This window comes from Poecilia reticulata, chromosome 16 (genome assembly GCF_904066995.2).
Source record: "Poecilia reticulata chromosome 16, P_reticulata-male-v2, whole genome shotgun sequence".
Taxonomy (NCBI): domain Eukaryota; kingdom Metazoa; phylum Chordata; class Actinopteri; order Cyprinodontiformes; family Poeciliidae; genus Poecilia; species Poecilia reticulata.
The window spans coordinates 16,647,512-16,665,600 of NC_088845.1; the positions used below are offsets into that span (position 1 = coordinate 16,647,512).

The 18,089-nt window shown below is 40.2% G+C and overlaps 3 protein-coding genes across 8 annotated transcripts in view; 1 reads left to right on the forward strand and 2 right to left on the reverse strand.

Moving 5' to 3' along the window:
- Window positions 1-867: 867 nt before the first annotated feature.
- On the reverse strand, window positions 868-8,076 carry osgin2 (oxidative stress induced growth inhibitor family member 2). 3 transcript variants are annotated; one of them, XM_008431666.3, is made up of 6 exons: window positions 7,613-8,076; window positions 4,552-4,644; window positions 4,317-4,453; window positions 4,034-4,225; window positions 3,849-3,940; window positions 868-3,760 (listed from the first exon to the last, which is right to left on the reverse strand). In XM_008431666.3, exons 1-6 carry the CDS (start codon window positions 7,782-7,784, stop codon window positions 2,584-2,586), a joined length of 1,863 nt encoding a protein of 620 aa, XP_008429888.2. In that variant the 5' UTR covers window positions 7,785-8,076; the 3' UTR covers window positions 868-2,583. The 3 variants fall into 3 exon arrangements, with proteins under 3 accessions (XP_008429888.2, XP_008429889.2, XP_008429890.2); XM_008431667.3 differs by having other exon boundaries at window positions 869-3,760; window positions 7,806-8,072; XM_008431668.3 differs by lacking the exon at window positions 7,613-8,076 and adding an exon at window positions 6,670-6,733 and having other exon boundaries at window positions 869-3,760.
- A 2,460-nt stretch (window positions 8,077-10,536) lies between these two features.
- gtpbp10 (GTP-binding protein 10 (putative)) lies at window positions 10,537-15,220 on the forward strand. Its single transcript, XM_008431662.3, has 10 exons — window positions 10,537-10,686; window positions 11,526-11,719; window positions 11,835-11,926; window positions 12,017-12,161; window positions 12,529-12,602; window positions 12,677-12,729; window positions 12,839-12,946; window positions 13,058-13,135; window positions 13,570-13,693; window positions 14,034-15,220. Exons 1-10 carry the CDS (start codon window positions 10,654-10,656, stop codon window positions 14,303-14,305), a joined length of 1,173 nt encoding a protein of 390 aa, XP_008429884.2. The 5' UTR covers window positions 10,537-10,653; the 3' UTR covers window positions 14,306-15,220.
- adam22 (ADAM metallopeptidase domain 22) overlaps window positions 14,549-18,089 on the reverse strand; it is a 62,709-nt gene continuing 59,168 nt past the window's right edge. For all 4 annotated transcript variants that reach the window (XM_017309539.2, XM_017309540.2, XM_008431664.3 and 1 more), the window contains one exon: window positions 14,549-17,543. In XM_017309539.2, coding sequence (XP_017165028.1) covers window positions 17,523-17,543 — 21 coding nt within the window. In that variant the 3' untranslated portion in view covers window positions 14,549-17,522. The remainder of the gene's footprint in view (window positions 17,544-18,089) is intronic.

The following is an 18,089-nucleotide window of genomic DNA, read 5'->3' on the forward strand; positions in this document are numbered from 1 at the left end:
GAAAGCATTAGGTTATATAACTTAGCTGAAAATAATTAACACAACTAACATTGGCGTTAGGCAACTGTCTTGGTTACAAAAAAAAAAAAAAAAACCTTAAGTGTTAGTATGTTAGTGGAAGAAAATAAATAGATTACAAAAGTGGTTATTTAATACTGCTTTAGGAACCTGAAATGACTGAGTGAGAGGCAGACATTGACCCTAGGTTAACTTTTAAAGGTCACAGAGGAGAGCAGAAGAGATGCACAGTGAAGTTTCTGCAGGTGAATCTCAATATTTCACCAGAAAGTTACTATTTGTCTAATTCAATTCGAAACAGTGAAACTCATTTATATCACATTCCTCAGAGTGATGCATTTCAAGCATTTAATTTCTGTTAATTTTAATAATTGTGGCCTATATCTGCTTAAAAACCGAGATAAATGTTATCAGAAAATCTTAATATTGTATAAAAATAATAAAAATTGTATTTTAATGTGGAAATTTAAACTCATTTTCATTGTTATGCACCCTATACTTTGTTGGGTCTCTTTTTGCATGAATTACTGCATCAGTGCAGTGTAGCATGGAGGGAATTAGGCTGTTTGCTTTGTTGAGGTGTTTTTTGGTTTACTTGTGTTAATAATATATTTTTACACAAGTTTTCTGAGAAACTGAATGTTGTGTTTTTATGAACTTTTAGCCATAATTACCACAAGTAAAAACTTTCAGTGTATCACTCTTAGGCAAATTTTACTTTTTATATTCAGCTACTGAAATAAATGTTTTGTTTCTGTTTTGATATTTACCTGATATAATTATAGTGTGTATATATATATATATATATATATATATATATATATATATATATATATATATATACATACACACACAAGAGTTATGAGGAGAATGAGTAACAAAAATTTGTTGGATTTAAGACAAAAATAAGTTGTGCATTTTTTCACATTCTGCTATTATTTACTGCATCATCTATTAGTATCACATACTAATAGATGATGGACTTTAGCTGTTATAATAAAGTAATTTGTATTAAAAACTATAAAACTAGAGGCTGAGGTCTAAATCCTGGATGGTTTAATGAGCATGTGATAGTGTTTTTTTTTAAAGTGGGATTTTCTTAGTAGCTTTAGGTTAGCATTAAAAAAGTTGTTTTTTTTTGTAATTGCAACATCTAGCCTGGTTGATCAAGATATTTTAGGTCTTAGGCTAAAGTTGAAGAGTCAAGCTTATGTTTAGTGTTTCAATCTGTATGTAGGGATTCTTGCTCAATGGGTATTGAAACCTTACTGCCGATAAACACCAGTGTAACCTTTTAATGGCTTTGTGTTTTCAGATTTGCACTTGGAAGCTAACAGGAAATCTTATGGTGGGTTTGTGAGTGATATCATAAACCCACCTCCTACCAAACACATTTATACCAACTAAACTTTTTACATTTTGCCACGTTACAACCACAGACTTGAGTGTATTTCATTTGGATTTTATGTGACAGACCAACACAAAGTAGTGCAGGACTGTCAAATAGAAGGAAAACGGTGCATTGATTTTAAAGTGATTATCAAAACGCCCTAAGGCTGTGTTGGTCTGCTCAGTTGCTTGGGCTTCATGATGATGTTTATTCACTAACGTGCTCTAACAAACCTCAAAGGCCTTCAATGAAAATAGATATTTTCATTGAGATTACCAATCTATGGTTTCCCATAGCTTGGTGAATTCTGAAGGCATTTTTATGAGTATCTGAACAAAGGGGTTTGACTTTAGGACTTTTTTGCAAACCATAAATCAATTTCCCCTCCTTTACAACTATGTTGCTCTATCATATAGAATCCAAGTAAAACACGTTCAAGCTTGAAGTTGTGTAACAAAATGTGATGAAGTTCAAGGGTTGTGAATAGTTTTGCTTGTCTCTGTATTTGCATAGAACGCATTGAAAGTTGCAATATCGGCAAATAACCTACAACTGAGGCCAAAAAGAGAATGTACTGAAATAAAAGAGAACAGTTTCATTAATCAGAGGCATCAAGACCCTTATTTTGACATTAATCTTTAGGATCAGAGGTTATTTATCTATTGTTTATGTCATAGAGAAGAGACAGCTCATGACTGTGACATGATACGTTTTGGAAATTACAACATATGTTAGTGTAGCAGCGTCCCTGTATTATATGTCTGTAGGTACTGACTGTCAGGATACATTTCATCTCAAGTCCTTTGCTTTGAATGTTAATGTTAGTAGACTGCCTGAAGACACGCCGTGAATGGAAAAATAACCCTGATTAAAACTAGGTCCAATACTGTTATGAGATGACAGATGAGCTATAAACCATTGACACATATTATCCTGAACCTATGGAGACTTCTTATGAAGTCAGACAAGACTTAAAAGCTGTCGTATTTTGTTTCGTTAGAAACTTGTGTACATCCAACGTCTTTTTGGCTTCATGAACATATAAAACCTATAAGCTTAGATGGCAAAACACTGTATTAATGATTTTTTTAAAAAATAGAAAAACTTCTGTTTTACCAATTTTTTTTCCTTGAAACCTGTGCGCTAAGAGCAGATTTATGTTTTCCTGATCATTTTTAAATGAAGTTGTTCCCTCCGTTGCTGATGAGTTTTCCTCTCTTCTTGAGTCTTTTCAGCAGACAGGAGGTGATGCCTAAAGCGCCACCCTTCAGAAATCGAACAAAGTTGTCTCCCACCAGCGGACCCATGGCAAACAGCCCCGGCTCCTTGGTGCACTCAAACGTGTAAGGGTTGATGTCGATGGGATTCTGCTTGCAGGAGATTGGCCTTGTCGGATCTTGTCCCAGGTACTGGCCCTGACCTTTAAGGAAGAACAGGTTTGGGTTTGTCCCAATCAACACCAAGGCCATTGAGATCTTGAAGGCCTTAAGGGAGTTATCCCCTTGTAGCAGACACTTCATGTCAGACTGGAACGACACCACACAGTGTTCGGGAAAACTGGTGTAATCGGGAAAGAGACTGATGCTAGAACCTCCAGCAATGCTCCCTGCAGAAAGCTGAGGTTTAGGGCACATCTTGGCACATACTGAAGAGGCAATGCTAACTGCCTGGGGTCTGTTAGAGGAGGACAAGGATGCCACATTGGTACATGTCTGGGAAGACATCATGTTGTACACTTTGTGGTATTCTGGGTACAGGGTCTTGGGAAGCTGCTTAAAGATGAGGTCTGGGTTGTCTACGTTCTTCCGGAAAACATGCAGCACTCTGATGTTGCTGTTGAGCGCACATAGAACTGCATCAGCGGCACTTAGACCAGCACCTACAACTAGAACTGGATCAGAGTTCACATCCAGTTTTCCCTGGCTTACAGCCAAGCCCAGGTCTGAGATGCTGTGGAACACAAAAGGTAGATCTTCACCCTCTACACCTAATCTGACTGGAGAATCGGATGCGCCAGTGGCCAGGACCACATTCTCAGCAAACAGGGAGAAGGGGACGTGAGTGTCGCTCTGTACCTGTCGATAACCCCTGATCTCCCAGAGCATGCCTCCTCCTCCTCCATTGTTTTCACACTCTTTGCCATTCTCCTCAAAGTGCCCATTCCCACCATCAACCACCCTTTGATCTTCTTGCCCATTTTCCAGACCTTCCTGCTCATGCCCTCTGCAAAGTTTCTGAACAGAGGTCACGTAAGTGTTGTCAACAAAATTCTTCTGCAGACCCTTTAGCTTCACATAGTCTTTGTAATAGGATGAGATCTCCTCTGGGGTGGCTCTGTCACTGGTTACATCTCTAAAGAAGAAGATGAGGACAGTGAGAACATGAGTGCCCAGTGAAACTAAAGCTTGACCCATCAATGCTGTGTGAGGCTCTTATTTACCTTCTTTTCCCATTGGTCATGTCTCTGTAGTTGACTCCAGGAAGCTCCATCCAGATGCCAAGACTAACAGTCAACATGGAGCCTTCCATTGCCTGAGGAGAGGCAACCAACAGTGTGGTCAAAGCAAAATACTCTGTTGACACAAAACCCAGATACGTTAGAAGGCTTTTGTAGAATAAACTTACATGCCAGGCACCCCCAGGTGTTCCCTTTCCCAAAACAAGATGTGGAATTTGTTGATGCTTGTCTCTCCTCCACTTGAGGACTGGTGGGAACTCATAGCCAAAGTCAGCATTGGGGTGAAGGAGTGTATCAAATAGCACAGCCACGGGATTCCTTGATCGTCCCTCGAGACCTTCGCTCAAGTATTTCATATCCTGGGAAAAAAAAAAAAAAAAAACAGTATTTTGACACATCTGAGTTTCATGTATGAAACACCTTCTGTGTGAACATGATTTTTTTTTCTACCTGTTCTGTAATAGAGAGGTGCGTGGCCTCCTGCAGCTTCCTGTACAGAATCGGGTTTGGGTGAACCGTTGCGGTGTCCAGGTAGGGCTTGTATCCACTTAACAAGTAGGACAGACAAATACCTGATGGGCCATTCCCTGCAAACAAATAGTCGGAAAAATGTGAGTACGCTGATACAATTGAGACCAAAAGAGGAAGAACAAGGTTGACCTGATTAAGGTAAGCAATAATTTACCTATGATGACCACGGGGAGGGTAGGTGGGTGCTCTTGAGACAGCGTGTTCTCTTCCAGAAGAGGCATAGCTGCAGCCTGGGCCAGAGCCGGCACTGAGAGAAAACAGAACAAAGATATGAAAAAGGTTCCAGATATTTCTGGACAGATCTATCAAGCTTTCAACTTTAAAGGCACAGTCTCATCCGTGCTTTGTCTCTCAACTGGGTCTGATTATTTCAACAGGTTTGAGCTGGCTTGCTGTTTTTGTCTAACAATGTTGTTGTTATCTTAGATCCTGTCCCCATCCACCATCACCAGCTGACTCAGAGACATACACACCGAGAGAGAGAAAAAAAAAAAACCTTTATTCATCCGTGGCATTGTGCTTCCACACACATCAGTGACCCACCCCATCTGTCTGGGACTTTAGACACGTGGAAACACCCCGCCAAAACACAACGTGCCCCCTGGTTTTCTCCCTGGTGTTCATTGACGTCCATACACACCCCCTGTCTTTTCAGTCATGGCCCGTGGCGAGGCTAGCCTCTATTAACCCCGCTACTGCGCCCCAAACAAAAGGGAGTTCTCGTGGGATTAATGTGGGCCTGGGTCCGTTGTGAGCATGCGCGGTATGAGTTTGTGTGTTACGAGACAGTGCCATTGTGTGCCCGACGGGCAGCAAATCCCCCCTGATCACTTGTCCGACTGGGCCCTAATCCCACTCGGGCTGTTTATGTCTTTGCTGGGTGAGAATGTGGGCCTGTGATGCTGACAGACTGAACCACTGAAAGATAATCCCGCCAAAAATGTACCCACCACCGCAAACAAACACTGCCCTCCTGCTCCACTTTCACACCAACCAAAACACCACCTGTAATGTCCTACAACCTGAAAACCCAGGTCTACATGTGGCCGACAGTTCACCTCTCTCTACCTCCTTCCTCTTGTCTGCCCTATCTGTACACCAACCAGCTGCTTACAACCATTTATAACAGTTATGAGAGATTCCTGGTTTTTGGTAGTGGGATTGTTTATTATCTGGGACATTGTAAATCAGCAGCATACAGGGCTGCAAAGGTTTTTACTTCTTTTTTTTTTGGTCAGGTAAGATGATTTCAATTTTTAGGTTAACAAAAATCCAAACCAACCAAGCTCTATGTGCAAAGGTAATGAATTAACTCCATCTACAACCAAACCTGATTACTACCAGACCAGTCGAACCAAGAAGTCACTTAATAAAGAAGCCAAAACAACATTTCAAGTACTAAGATTCACTTGTCTTAGTTAAGGTTTACTGTTCATGATTCAATAATAAGGCTAAGGCTGGTCTTAATATTGGCAGACAACATCTTAATCATTTCTAAAGACTTTAGGGAATTATGTGAATGAGACCAAGTGGAGCATTTTGTAAGCTATGGGTGCCATTACACAGAATTTCAAAGAAAATAAAAACACCAACAGAAAAACATGGTGGTGGAAGTGTGATGGTGTGGGGCTGCTTCACTGCTTCGGGACCTGGATGACTTTCTGTAACTGATTAAGCCATTATTTTTTCTCTCCAGTATAAAATCCTAGAGGAGGAACTGGCCAGAATCTCTAGTCACTTTTGTGTTATGCATCAGTGGAAAGCGCTAAAGCACACTATCAAGTTCTCCTCTAAATGGCTAAAAACGCACAAGATGAAGGCTTTCAAATGGACATGTCAAAGTCTCAATTTGAATTAAGTTAAGATTCTGTGGCATAAACTTAAAAGGGATGTTGGGAAATCCTCATGTCTGAACTGAAGTAAAGCACTTCTGCAAAGAAGAATAGACCAGATTTCCTTCACTGCAATAGTTGTCAGTAACTCTTGATTGCAGCTGCTGCTGCCAAGGGTGTCATTCAGTTTGTGCACAATTACTTTTTAAACACCAGGATGGTTAGACTAGCATTTTTACCTAAAGAAATAAAACCATTATTTGAAAATGGCTTTTTGTAAGCACTCTAAACAACTTTATCATGCATAAACATCTGCATGATAATCTGAAACATTTAGATATTTGTTAGAAATTAACCAAACCAGAGGAAATGTGTAAAAAAAAAAAAAAAAAAAAGGAACTAAGAAGCTGATCAGTTTATACTTGCAGTGTTAAAGATACCAGATGCATCTAGTGATCTCACTGGCAGCTGGGATGAAATCAGGTAGACAGGCAGACATACATGTAGCTTTTTTAGACAGACTATCTGCTTTTCTCCGTCTGATTAGTAGCAGGTGTTGCATCAAATACCTCTGCCTGAAATGAACCGGAAATGATGCAACAGCTGATTTCCATGCATCATGTGCATGTGTTTCTAAATGTTGCATCACAAAAAGACACTAGAAATGTTAGCAGCAAGTCGGTCTATTGCCATTGAAACATATTGCCTGCATGCATTTTTGTGTAAAAAAAAATCAAATAATAATAATAATACACTCATTAGGCAAGAATTACTTAAACGTGCACGTGACAAAAACAAATGAAAAAGGCTGATTCTTGCTTAAGAGCATCACATAATGAGATGAAAAATGCGTGAATTTCAACCTATTTTGCTTTGTATGCTGTTGTTGCTCATCTGACTATCACTTTGGAGTAGTTTCCCAGAAAACTGAGCTGGTGAAATTAAACGTCCTATGCTTTGAGTATAAATAACAACGTATCAGAGCAATTAGATCTTATGTTTTAGTCAAACCAACTATTTAGTTCCGAGATAAAACCTCTCTTAATTTTTATAGATCAAATTTCTTCTATTAGGCCCTTAAAATGCTTCATCTCAGCTTGCGGGTGAGTAACAAAATCCGACCAAGTCCAAACCAGGAACGGAGCGTTTGAATGTGGATGTTGCTGCATCACACCCGACCGGATGAAGTGAGTGATGCAGCACATCGTCCACAGCATCCCCACTAAATCAGACTCAAACCTCCTGCTGCTCCTCGAGACTCTGTGCAGCTTCAGGTCCAACAAGGAGCACATGCTGCAACCGCCACATTCCCATCATCATTGCATAATTTAGGTCAAGCTCACATCCATCCGCCACTCTCTGCCCGGAACCAGGAGCTCTTACCGTGCTGAGATTTATCAGTCTGTCTCCACTCACAGTCGCGTCCAGTTATCACGACCCACGGCAGCCCCTTTCCGACCGTATAAATAGACACAGACCGGTGGGAGGGATCTATTGCTGTCTGGGGTCTCTTGAATGAGATAATGAGCCAAACCTCTCTCTCGTCATCATACATGCGCGCGTAACACACGCTCACCTCGGTGCGGTTAAATCCGACCAGACCCGGCGTGCGCAGGTCTGATCGACCCGAAAGTTTTGAGCTAGATGTTAGATCTTCTCAGAGTGCTGACAGCGGAGCGTTAAAGAGACAAACCGGGTGATGCGTCTGCTCCTCCACAGCCACATGCGCATCCCGGTGCGCGCGGTGTGAGCGTGAGCGCGTTCACGGAGCGAGATCAGAGCATCTCAGCATCTTCACAGCGCCACCGACGCTGCTGCTCACCGCTTACAAAACACTCTACAGTGTTGCAAAAGTATTCACTCCCCTTGAGCGTTACAACCACCAACCACGATGTTGCACTGTGGTTTTCGTACATCAACACAAAGACGCTCATAGCTGTGAATGGGATTTTATTTTATTTTTTAAATCAGGCTACAGATATCTGAAAATCTGAAATGTGTTACTCCAATACCTCTGCACAGTGGAGCTACACTGTTATCTTGCAGCAAGAGGTCATGGGTTTGCATGTTCTCACTGTGCATGCGTTGATTCGCTCCCACATTTCAAAAATATGATTGTGATTATAGTCTCTAAATCTTCCTTAAGTGTGAGTAAATGTTTGCACGTCCTGTTTGTCTCGACCTGTGTGTACCATGTCTTTTGCCCTTTGGAGGCAATAGACAGGGTACAGGGTAAGACAATACAGCACCTTCTTTTCCCCAATTACCTCCCCAGTTACATAAACGGATGGACCCCCAAGATCTAGTGCAACAAACTTCCTCTGGTATAGAAGTGGGCAGCCTGGAGGGCCGGTCTCCTGCAACTTTTAGATACGTCTCTACTTCAACACACCTGAGTCAAATAATAAGGTCGTTAGCAGGACTCTGGAGAACCTGACTGCACTGAGGAGGTGATTCAGTTATTGGATCCAGGTGTGTTAGACCAAGGAGACATCTAAGAGTTGCAGGACACCGGCCTGCAGGATTGCCCACCCTTGCACTAGTGTATAGAACAGATTAATATTTTTGTCTTCAAATGGACATTTGCCTTGGATAAATTGCTACACAGTAGCAAAACACACATGGATAAAACACATACTCAAAACAATCAACGCAACAAGAAGGTAAAAAATAAGGTTTCCTCTTTAAAACTGTTTTTATCGTCTTGCTCACATTCTGTCTCTATGGTCTTTCAAATCGATTATTTTCATATGGGCAAGCGTTGAAGAGTTGTTGCCAAACAGGTTGTGATCCCACAGCATGTAATATTTAAAAAGTAAAAAGGTAAAAGAAAAGTAGGGGTAAAAAGCAAGCTGTATGTTAACGTCAACCCCATAAAGTGCCAGTCGTCTTTGAAAGTATAGTCTCTGCTGCAGCTGTAAGCACAGAAAGTGGGCTTTCCAACACAGTACACTGTCCATCTGCATCCCTAGGTATTTATAGAGCGATGCTTTTTAAATAGCAGTGTCCTTTATCATGACAGGCTCGTGGTCTGAAACATTCCTCTGGTCAGAATCAGAATCAGAAGCCTTTGTTGTCACAAGCCCAACGAGAATACATTTCACTACATCCCATGCGAAGAAGACAAAGATCATTTTTTGTATCCTTCTGGTGTTTAGCCAAAGATAATTAACTAAAAGCTTAAAAGGAATTATGTCAGGCCCAGTGTATTTTCTTCATGGCAGCGGTGACAATGGCAGCATCATTCTGTGGGGATATTTCTCTTCATCAGGAATTGAGTAAAAGGTTTGAGTAACAGGAACATTGTGCTATATACAGGGAAATCTTGGAAAATAATCTTTGGCAGAATACAAAAGTTGAAACTGGGGCATAAATTAACCTTTCACCAAGATTACAAATCATACAGCCAGAGCTACAGATTTAGTGATATGTGATGTAGAATGATCCAGTAAATTAAGACTATGATTAAGAATCTGTGGCAAAACTTGAAAAATGCAGTTTAGTTGAAGAAATCAGAAAAAAAATAATTTTCAAAGTTGTATATGTATTTGGCTTAATGTATTTTATAATGTATTATAAAATACATTCATAAACAGAATGTATTTTAAATGTATATTAAATATATTGATATTGTTTACTTGCCAATAGGATCTAAGAGTATTTACAGTAATAATCACCTAAGAAACATTTAATGTTCTCTGTTTATGTCACAAGATGAACTGCTGGTATTTCGGAATAATTTTTTGATGTTACAAGGTTATATAAAAAATAACCTTGTAATTTGTGTGTGTGGAAGGTAAAAAATGCACACATTTTCTAACTTCCACTTTTAAGCATTCTTTTTTGTTTGTTTGTTTGGTTACTAATTTTGTACTATCAGATGCTAGTGCTACTTGAACCAGCACAAATTACCTTGCGATTTCATAAAATCGCCTTACAAAGTACAACGTGTATTTGCCTACCGTATACTGACATGACACAAACCAGAGAAGCATAATATTTATTCAGATTTTTTTTCCAATAAACCCCGCATCATTGTGCTGTGACTGTTTTATAACGGGCTAATTACGACTATGGCTCCAGAAATATTAAACATATCTGGTTTCAGAGCTGCGACCTCAGCCAAATAAACAGTACATGCATGAAGGTTGGTAAAACTACGGCGCCAATGTTTCATTATCAAATGGCTCCTGTATAATCTGAATAATTAAAAAATGTCTCGTTTTCTCTACAATAAAAGCGCATGCATCCCCAGCAGCAAATGGAAAACCAGTTATACCACAAAGTCCCGCCTCTTTATCTCTTCAGCCAATCAGCAGGGAGTATTTATCACTTCCGGTTGTTTTCAATACACTGAAGACACATGTCTGGTAATCGCTAGCGGTGGTGATAAACGAGAAAAGCGGACATAAACGTCTCTGAGAATGGTCCACATCAGTAGAATTTGTTTCCGCAAGGTAAATAAATACGTCAACCTGTTTGTTATCAACACGACTTATCGGTGCGGTTTTAAACTATTTCACATTAGCGGTCAAGCTAGCAGTCAGTGCAAAAATTGTGTTATTGCAGCATTAAAGTAAAATATATCAGTTTACGATGTTTGATTACATTTTGCTAAATTGATTGTACTTGTTATGACGGGGGGGGAGTCACTGAAAGGATAAAATCTTTTGTAATTTAGGATTATCCAGTTCTTGCGGCTAAATTGCAATTTTTAGTTTCTTGGACAGTATATGGGCTGCAAAATGTAAAAAAAGCAAAGTGGAAGTATACAGCATCACAGCAGCCCATTATCACATATTATTGTGTAATAATCACCTTTACAGTGCCTTTCTTTTTTCTGCATAAGTTACAGCTCTTGAACATTTTCACATTATTGACTTGGCTTGGATTTTATGTCATTTAACATTTTTCTATGTGCTGCTTTGTGTTGGTCTATTAAGTCATATCAAAGTAAAAATATATTGGAATTCATATAATTACAACTAAGTCAATAAGCTGAGGACAAAGGAGAACCTGCCAGTTTTAGTTGTAAAATGAGATTAACGTCAAGAACTAGAGCACATATCTTATTTCTTTAGTTTTTTTCTTTTCTATTTTTACAATATCGATTATAAAATGTTCAATAATATCTAGTAGTATTTCTTTTTAAAATGCTTTAGTTCAAGATCCAAAAGTGGATTTTAAATTATTTTAGGTAATGCAGGTGTGAAAACCATGTGTAAATGTGTTACACTACCTAAAAGCAGTGAACTTACCATCAAATCTGACTTGTGTTTTTAACATTTCTATACAGTATGGAAACTTTGTGGACAACCTCCGCCTGTACGTACGTGGAGGCACCGGCGGGATGGCTCTGCCTCGCCTTGGAGGACATGGAGGAAACGGAGGAAACGTTTGGGTGGTGGCGACAAAGAACATGACTTTAAAGAGGATCAAGGACAAATACCCGTTAAAACGGTTCGTAGGGGGATCAGGAGGCAACAGCAGGTCAGTGTCTGCAAACACAACCTTGTTTTAAAATTCAATTCTTACTTGCATGTATGCGTTCCATCTATCAGGCATCACTGAACGCTTTTGTTGGCGTTTGATTTTCTTATGTCAGTGTTCGAGCTCTGAAGGGAGAAAAGGGGAAGGATGAGGAAATCCTAGCTCCCGTTGGTATCACTGTCACCTCTGATGACGGCAGAATACTTGGTATGTGAGAAGTGTGTTTTATGTCAATAATTTAATTTCACGTAAAATGTTTTTTTGGCAAAACTTTTTTTCCATCAATTCTTTCACAAGGCGAACTGAATGCTGAGGGCGATCGGGTGCTGGTGGCTAAAGGAGGTTCTGGAGGGACACCCTGCTCTTCCTTCGAGCCCAAGAAAGGCCAGGTCAAACACATACGTCTGGACCTTAAGCTCATCGCTGACCTGGGTCTCGTAGGGTGAGAGCAGAAACCCACAGTAGATATTACCTTACAGAAGGCTTCACATCTGTTGAACTTTTTTGTTACTTTGCAATGTATTCACAGTAAAAAAAAAAAAATCTGGTGTGATTATGCCTCAGGATAATGTTCTGTGCATGCTGCAGATGTATGGAGCAAAATTCATGACAATTCCTCTTGTTATCATCGGGACAGCTTCCACTTTACAATTATGATCTAGTTCTTGTTTGGTCTATTGCTTAAGATCCCAGTGGAATAAATCATACAAAATACACATTTGTTGTAGCTTGACTTTAAAAAAAAATTGAAACAAAACAGACTTTGATGCTGGATGTTTGCTGACTATGTTTTGCTAAATTCTCGTCAGGTTCCCAAATGCAGGAAAGTCATCTCTCCTCACAGCCCTGTCAAATGCCACACCTCAGATTGCCAGCTACGCTTGTAAGAATAAAACAGTTTCAAGCTCAGAACATCTCACATTTTTTTTCTAAAGTCCTTTATTACTTGTCTTACAGTCACAACTTTGAGGCCTGAGATCGGCAAGGTAGCATATCCAGATTACAAGCAAGTACGTGAATGCTTACCATCCATCCTGCTTTGGCTGGTTTTATAACTCTGACCTCTGTAGAAATACCTGATGTGTGTTTTTCCCTAATTATTTGTTTTTGTTTTGGCAGATCTCAATTGCGGATCTGCCGGGACTCATTGAGGGGGCTCACCTGAACCGAGGCATGGGCCACAAGTTCCTGAAGCACGTAGAGAGGACCAAGCAGCTGCTGTTTGTTGTATGTAGAAGCAGAAATAATATTCCACATATGTAAATATGTCAGAATGTGGTCAGTGTAAGTAGCTGAAGTCAGCCAGGGTTTGCTATAAGATGCTCTGTGTTCTTGCAGGTGGATGTTGGTGGTTTCCAGCTGGCCAGTAAAACACCCCTTAGATCTGCCTTTGAAGCGGTGCAGCTTCTCACCAAGGTGAGTCTGATGCTGCAAGGCTTTTTGTTATTTTTTATTATAAAATCCTACTCTTACTGCTGCCAGGTCCAAAATGTTTTTCTCATCAGGGTTCATCCACTGTGTGGAGATTGTGAAATAGATTTTTTTCCTCCCAGATCTGGATGAATATTTAGCAGTATTTGTTTCCCAACTTTATTCCCTATTCCATCCTCTAATATCTGTATCCTTCACATCCGTCCGTCCGTCCGTCCGTCCTGCTTTGGCTGGTTGAATTTATACTTTTAAAAACAGGTTTTCAAACCAGGTTGAGAACTGGACATTTCAATCTTTAAAATCTGAAACATTTGTGTGAAATCTGTGTTGGAACCTTGACTGCAACTTTTTGTATGAACTACTGACATCTTAAAACTTAATTTTACCTCCTTCTGTGTCTCCATCACCTCTCGCCAAAGGAGCTGGAGTTGTACAAGGAGGAACTCGTGTCAAAACCTGCATTACTGGTGGTAAATAAAATGGACTTGCCTGAAGCTGATGAAATGCTGGAAGAACTCAAGGAGCAACTTCAAAACCCAGAGGGTAAGTTAGTGTGTTAGAGTGTTGACCACTGTTAGATGTTAAATGTTAGTCGAAATACCGCAATACAGTTACCCATAATAATATGTTTTTGGTGGAGCAGGTTTCAGGATGTAGTGACATCTATTGGAAAAAAACACTGATTCTAACTCAGTGAAAGCTTACATGTCAGTATTTTAAATATGGAAGCCTCTGAAAAACAAACTGTCTTTTGTATGATTGTGGCTAGAATATTTGCATAGATGTATTAGACTGTTTATATTATAGCTTGTATTCAAAATTTGATATGAACCAGATTGTTAGACCTTTAAAATTGCCTTTTGTTATTCTCCGTCATCCACAGACTTCACTAATTTGCTGCCAGATGACATGATCCCAAAGAACTTCATAACATTCAGACATGTGGTTCCTGTTTCCGCCCTCACCGGGTTTGGTGTCGACCATCTGAAGAGTTGCATTCGACTCTCGCTGGATGAGTATGCCGCCATGGAAACGGGCGACACGCACCAGGAAAAGCTGCAAGCACTGAGGCAACAATCTCACGAATGTTTTAGAAACGAGGACAAAGTCTCACTGTCAAGTGGCGTCGGCGGGACTCAGCGAACGACGTCCTGAGCTCTGTCAGCTGAAACAAAGCGAGGTGGAAAGATCTCTCTTTGGAGAAACGCAGGAACGAGAAAAACCGCTCAGCTTCTTCGATGGAGGAAATGCTGCATAGGTGTCTGAAATATTGGCCTGCTCCTTTTGACTTTCTGCATAGGATAAGGAACATCTTTTCTGCTTCGCAAAGATTAAGATCATGTTCATTTTAAGTTTGGTCGAGTTTGATTGATTCTAAAAAAAAAAAAAAACTACAAATTGTGTTTGAATGAAAGTTTTATTTTATATTAAATATATTACAATACTTAATGATTAAGAGAAAAAAATAAGTGGGCTGATTTTTGCATCAATAGTCTGTACAGCACACAAGTAAAAATAAAGATAATTAAAAAAAGAACAACTGCAGTGTTCCTGGAGTCGAGGGCCTACGAGTCTGGCCGAACTGGAGCCCACCGAAGTAGTCGGTCTGCTCAAGTACGCAAATACATTCAAAGTTTCCGGCCAGAAACGGAGTCCGCGGCTCATCTGGAGGGTGGACGCTGTGTCCTGTTTGGACTGGTCAGTCCGGCTGTTTGTGCAGGCTGAACCCAGACAGGTTTTGACGGAGGCGTCCCTCGCAGGCTGCGCTCCGAGGGTTGTGCAGTGCAAAGTCCAGGACAACCAGAACGAATGTCTTCATCGAACACAGTATTATTGTGTTAAAACGTTACTCTAGCAGCTCTAGAAATGATGCTCGCCTCAGGAAAAATGAGAGGAGCAGAACTCTAGAGCAAAGAAAGGAAAAAATACAATAAAGCACTTCTTATCCGTCGAATGGTTGCTGTACATAATACCAGGGTTCCTACACAGTCTTGGAAAAGCTTGGAATACAGATGGATTATTTTCCTTGTCTGGATAAGTAAAAAAAAATAAAACGCTATGGAAAAGTTAGAGTTCACAGCTATGTTCGTTGTTTGATCTGTGAAAAAAATACAATTTTAACTTCCTGAAAAATAAGTTCATTTTTACAATGTCTTAATTTTTGCCAAATCACAGCTCAAGTTTTGACTTGAAGTTACTGACAGAGAAATGATGCATGAAAACATTCATTTAGACATCAAAAAGGCCATTTCCCAGTGCTGTTTTAGCCACTAAATCCTCTTCAGTCAGGATTTTAAACATTTAATTTATTCAAATTATCTTTATCTGAAATTAAACATTCTAAACATTTTTGAGGGACACAAAAAGTTAAAGCCGAAGAAATCTGTAAGGGGGTGCAAGCACTTTTTCATGGAAATGTAGGTGAAAGTTTTGAACTCAGATTTTCAGAAAAGTAAAAAAAACAAAAAAAACTAGAAATTTGAGTGAGATTCTAAAATGTTGTAGGAACCCTGTAATGTTGACAAAATGGTGAACATTGAAAAGATACTTAAAAACAAGACGTTTGAAGCAATATTAGTTCAATATCGTGGAGATGGCTTTACCTATACAGATCAAATGCAAACATGAACTACAAATGTAAAAGAGGAACAGAAACACTCGTAAAATGACAAACTCAGAGCTTTAAGGCGACGGCTCCCACACAAGGTAGAGCAACGAGTCGCAACTGTACAAAGAACTTGCTGTTAGGAAGCAGGCACCAAGACATCCACCTTAAATAGCTGCACAGGTGCGACAGAAACACGACTCGACTCTGTGAAGTTCCACTGCTGAGCGGCGGAGGGACACAAACCGCGTTAAGACAAATGGAGCAGGGCTCGAGACTTTCAGTGACATGCTCGTTTTCCTCGTTATGGTCTCACAATTAGCCAACCAGAGATATAACTTAATTTTCGATATAGAACGGCCATGCCATTGGTCTTCACAAGCTCAAACAGCAAGCACTGTACAGCATAGTTAATCATTTACAAAGGCTCGAACAACTCGAACCCTCACAGCTAAATCCAAAAGTGCACATTTAAAAAAAAAATGTACAGATCCGGTTCGAGTTCAGCCGGCCACATTCGTCTCTACGGCTCACATTCAGGTGAGGTGAAGTGAGGGACTTTGCTGTGAAAAAAAGGGGGGGGTTGGGGGGGCGGCACACTGGTCTCAAACATTCCCATGAACAATCAGGGGAGCACATTTCCAAAAACAACATGATAAGTGATAAGTGGCACGTCTATAAACTACAGCAAACACATCCGAGTCCATTAAACTCAATGAGAAAGGGAACGGAAAACTATCTTATTTATGCTAAAATAACACTCATCCAGAGAGGTCTGAGCTCCAAATGTGTCACAATCGTCTGCAAGTTTATCACAGAGATTATTAGAAAATAATTTAAAACATGATGTAAAAAGAGACACATTCTGCTGTTGATGGATGAAGCGAGGAAGATCCCCCGAAAAGACAAATAAATAAAATAAAATAAAAAATAGAAACCCTGACAGGACAGTGCAGGGTCTTCATATTTATCTACAGACATCGGCCTCTGTCTACAGCTAAAACAATGAGCTGAGTATTCTCTATGCTTTTGTCTTTCAAAATAAAAGCACAAGCATACTCTGTGTGTACTTTACTGTACATATTTACACACACACCACATAGCAACTTTCTGGGGAACGGGAATAACAGGAGGGCAGGATCGGTTCAAGAAGTGAAATATATCTGATGTGACACATGGGTTAGTTTTAATGCAGATGCATGCTTTCCCTTCAAATCACACTGCTGCTCTTCTTTATGCCGGGAAGACGCAGCTGATAATCAGGGCTTCTCTCATGCACACAATGCTGGACTTTCAATTCAAACAACATCCTGGCAGTGCAGACTCAGGAGAGATGCGACGGCTTCTTTCTGCCTCCTCCGCTTCCTTCAGAGAGGAGCTCCAACGCCTTAGGGTGGGTGACGGTGTGTCTGAAGAGACTGTGACGAGAGCTGATCTGTGAAAGGTGTGTGTGGGGGTCCAGGTGAGAAGGGGGGGTCCCCTCCGATTTTTGAGGCTTCAGCAAAAACGAACAGCTCGGTCTGAGCTCCTGGAGGCTCTTTCTTCTGCGTCTTCTTGCAGAGTCCGCCCCGAACATATTTGTTCACCCTAACAGACGTCTGTCTACATCATTTCTATTCCGGTCACTCTGTCTGTCTGTCTGTCTGTCTGTCTCTTTCTCTCTCTTTAGGAGCTTTAGAGTCAATTTTATATGCTTTTTTTTTTCGGTTTTCTATGTGTAGAAAAAGGAGACGTGTACTTTCTTAGGAGCTTTCGTCGGAGTCAGAGTTATATTGATGTTTCCCAAAGCTGGAAGAGAAGAAGAGAGTGAGGCAAAGAAGTGAGAAAGAGACCAACATCTGCATTAATAATAAAAAATAACAACAATAGCACCTTTTCAAATATAAGTTGCAAATTATCTTCTTCTTCTTACCGCCTCAAGTAAAATAATTTTTTTCTACAAAACATACAGATGACTAAACGCATGAAGATGATATATTTGTCAAAAGAAAATGACTGAAATAAATTAAAATGTGCTATGAACTCTGGTGCGTATCATTAATTAACACATTAGAAAATCCCTAAACTCGTCTCACAATAGCATTTCTGGGTCCAAATGAATCCCCAGTGTCAGAAATATTTAATAGGGAAATATCACACTGCATTACATTCTGCAATTGTTTTCATCAGTGCAGACTGAGCATCTGCATAGTTTAGAGTGAGATCAAGTAACATTCTTACTGGCATTTGTGTAGCACATAAGTAAACTCTGTGTATGTGGAGCCTGTGTGATGTGCACACACATGGAGAAACTCTGCGGTGTGTTGTCACAGTCCGGTTCCCTATTCATTGCTG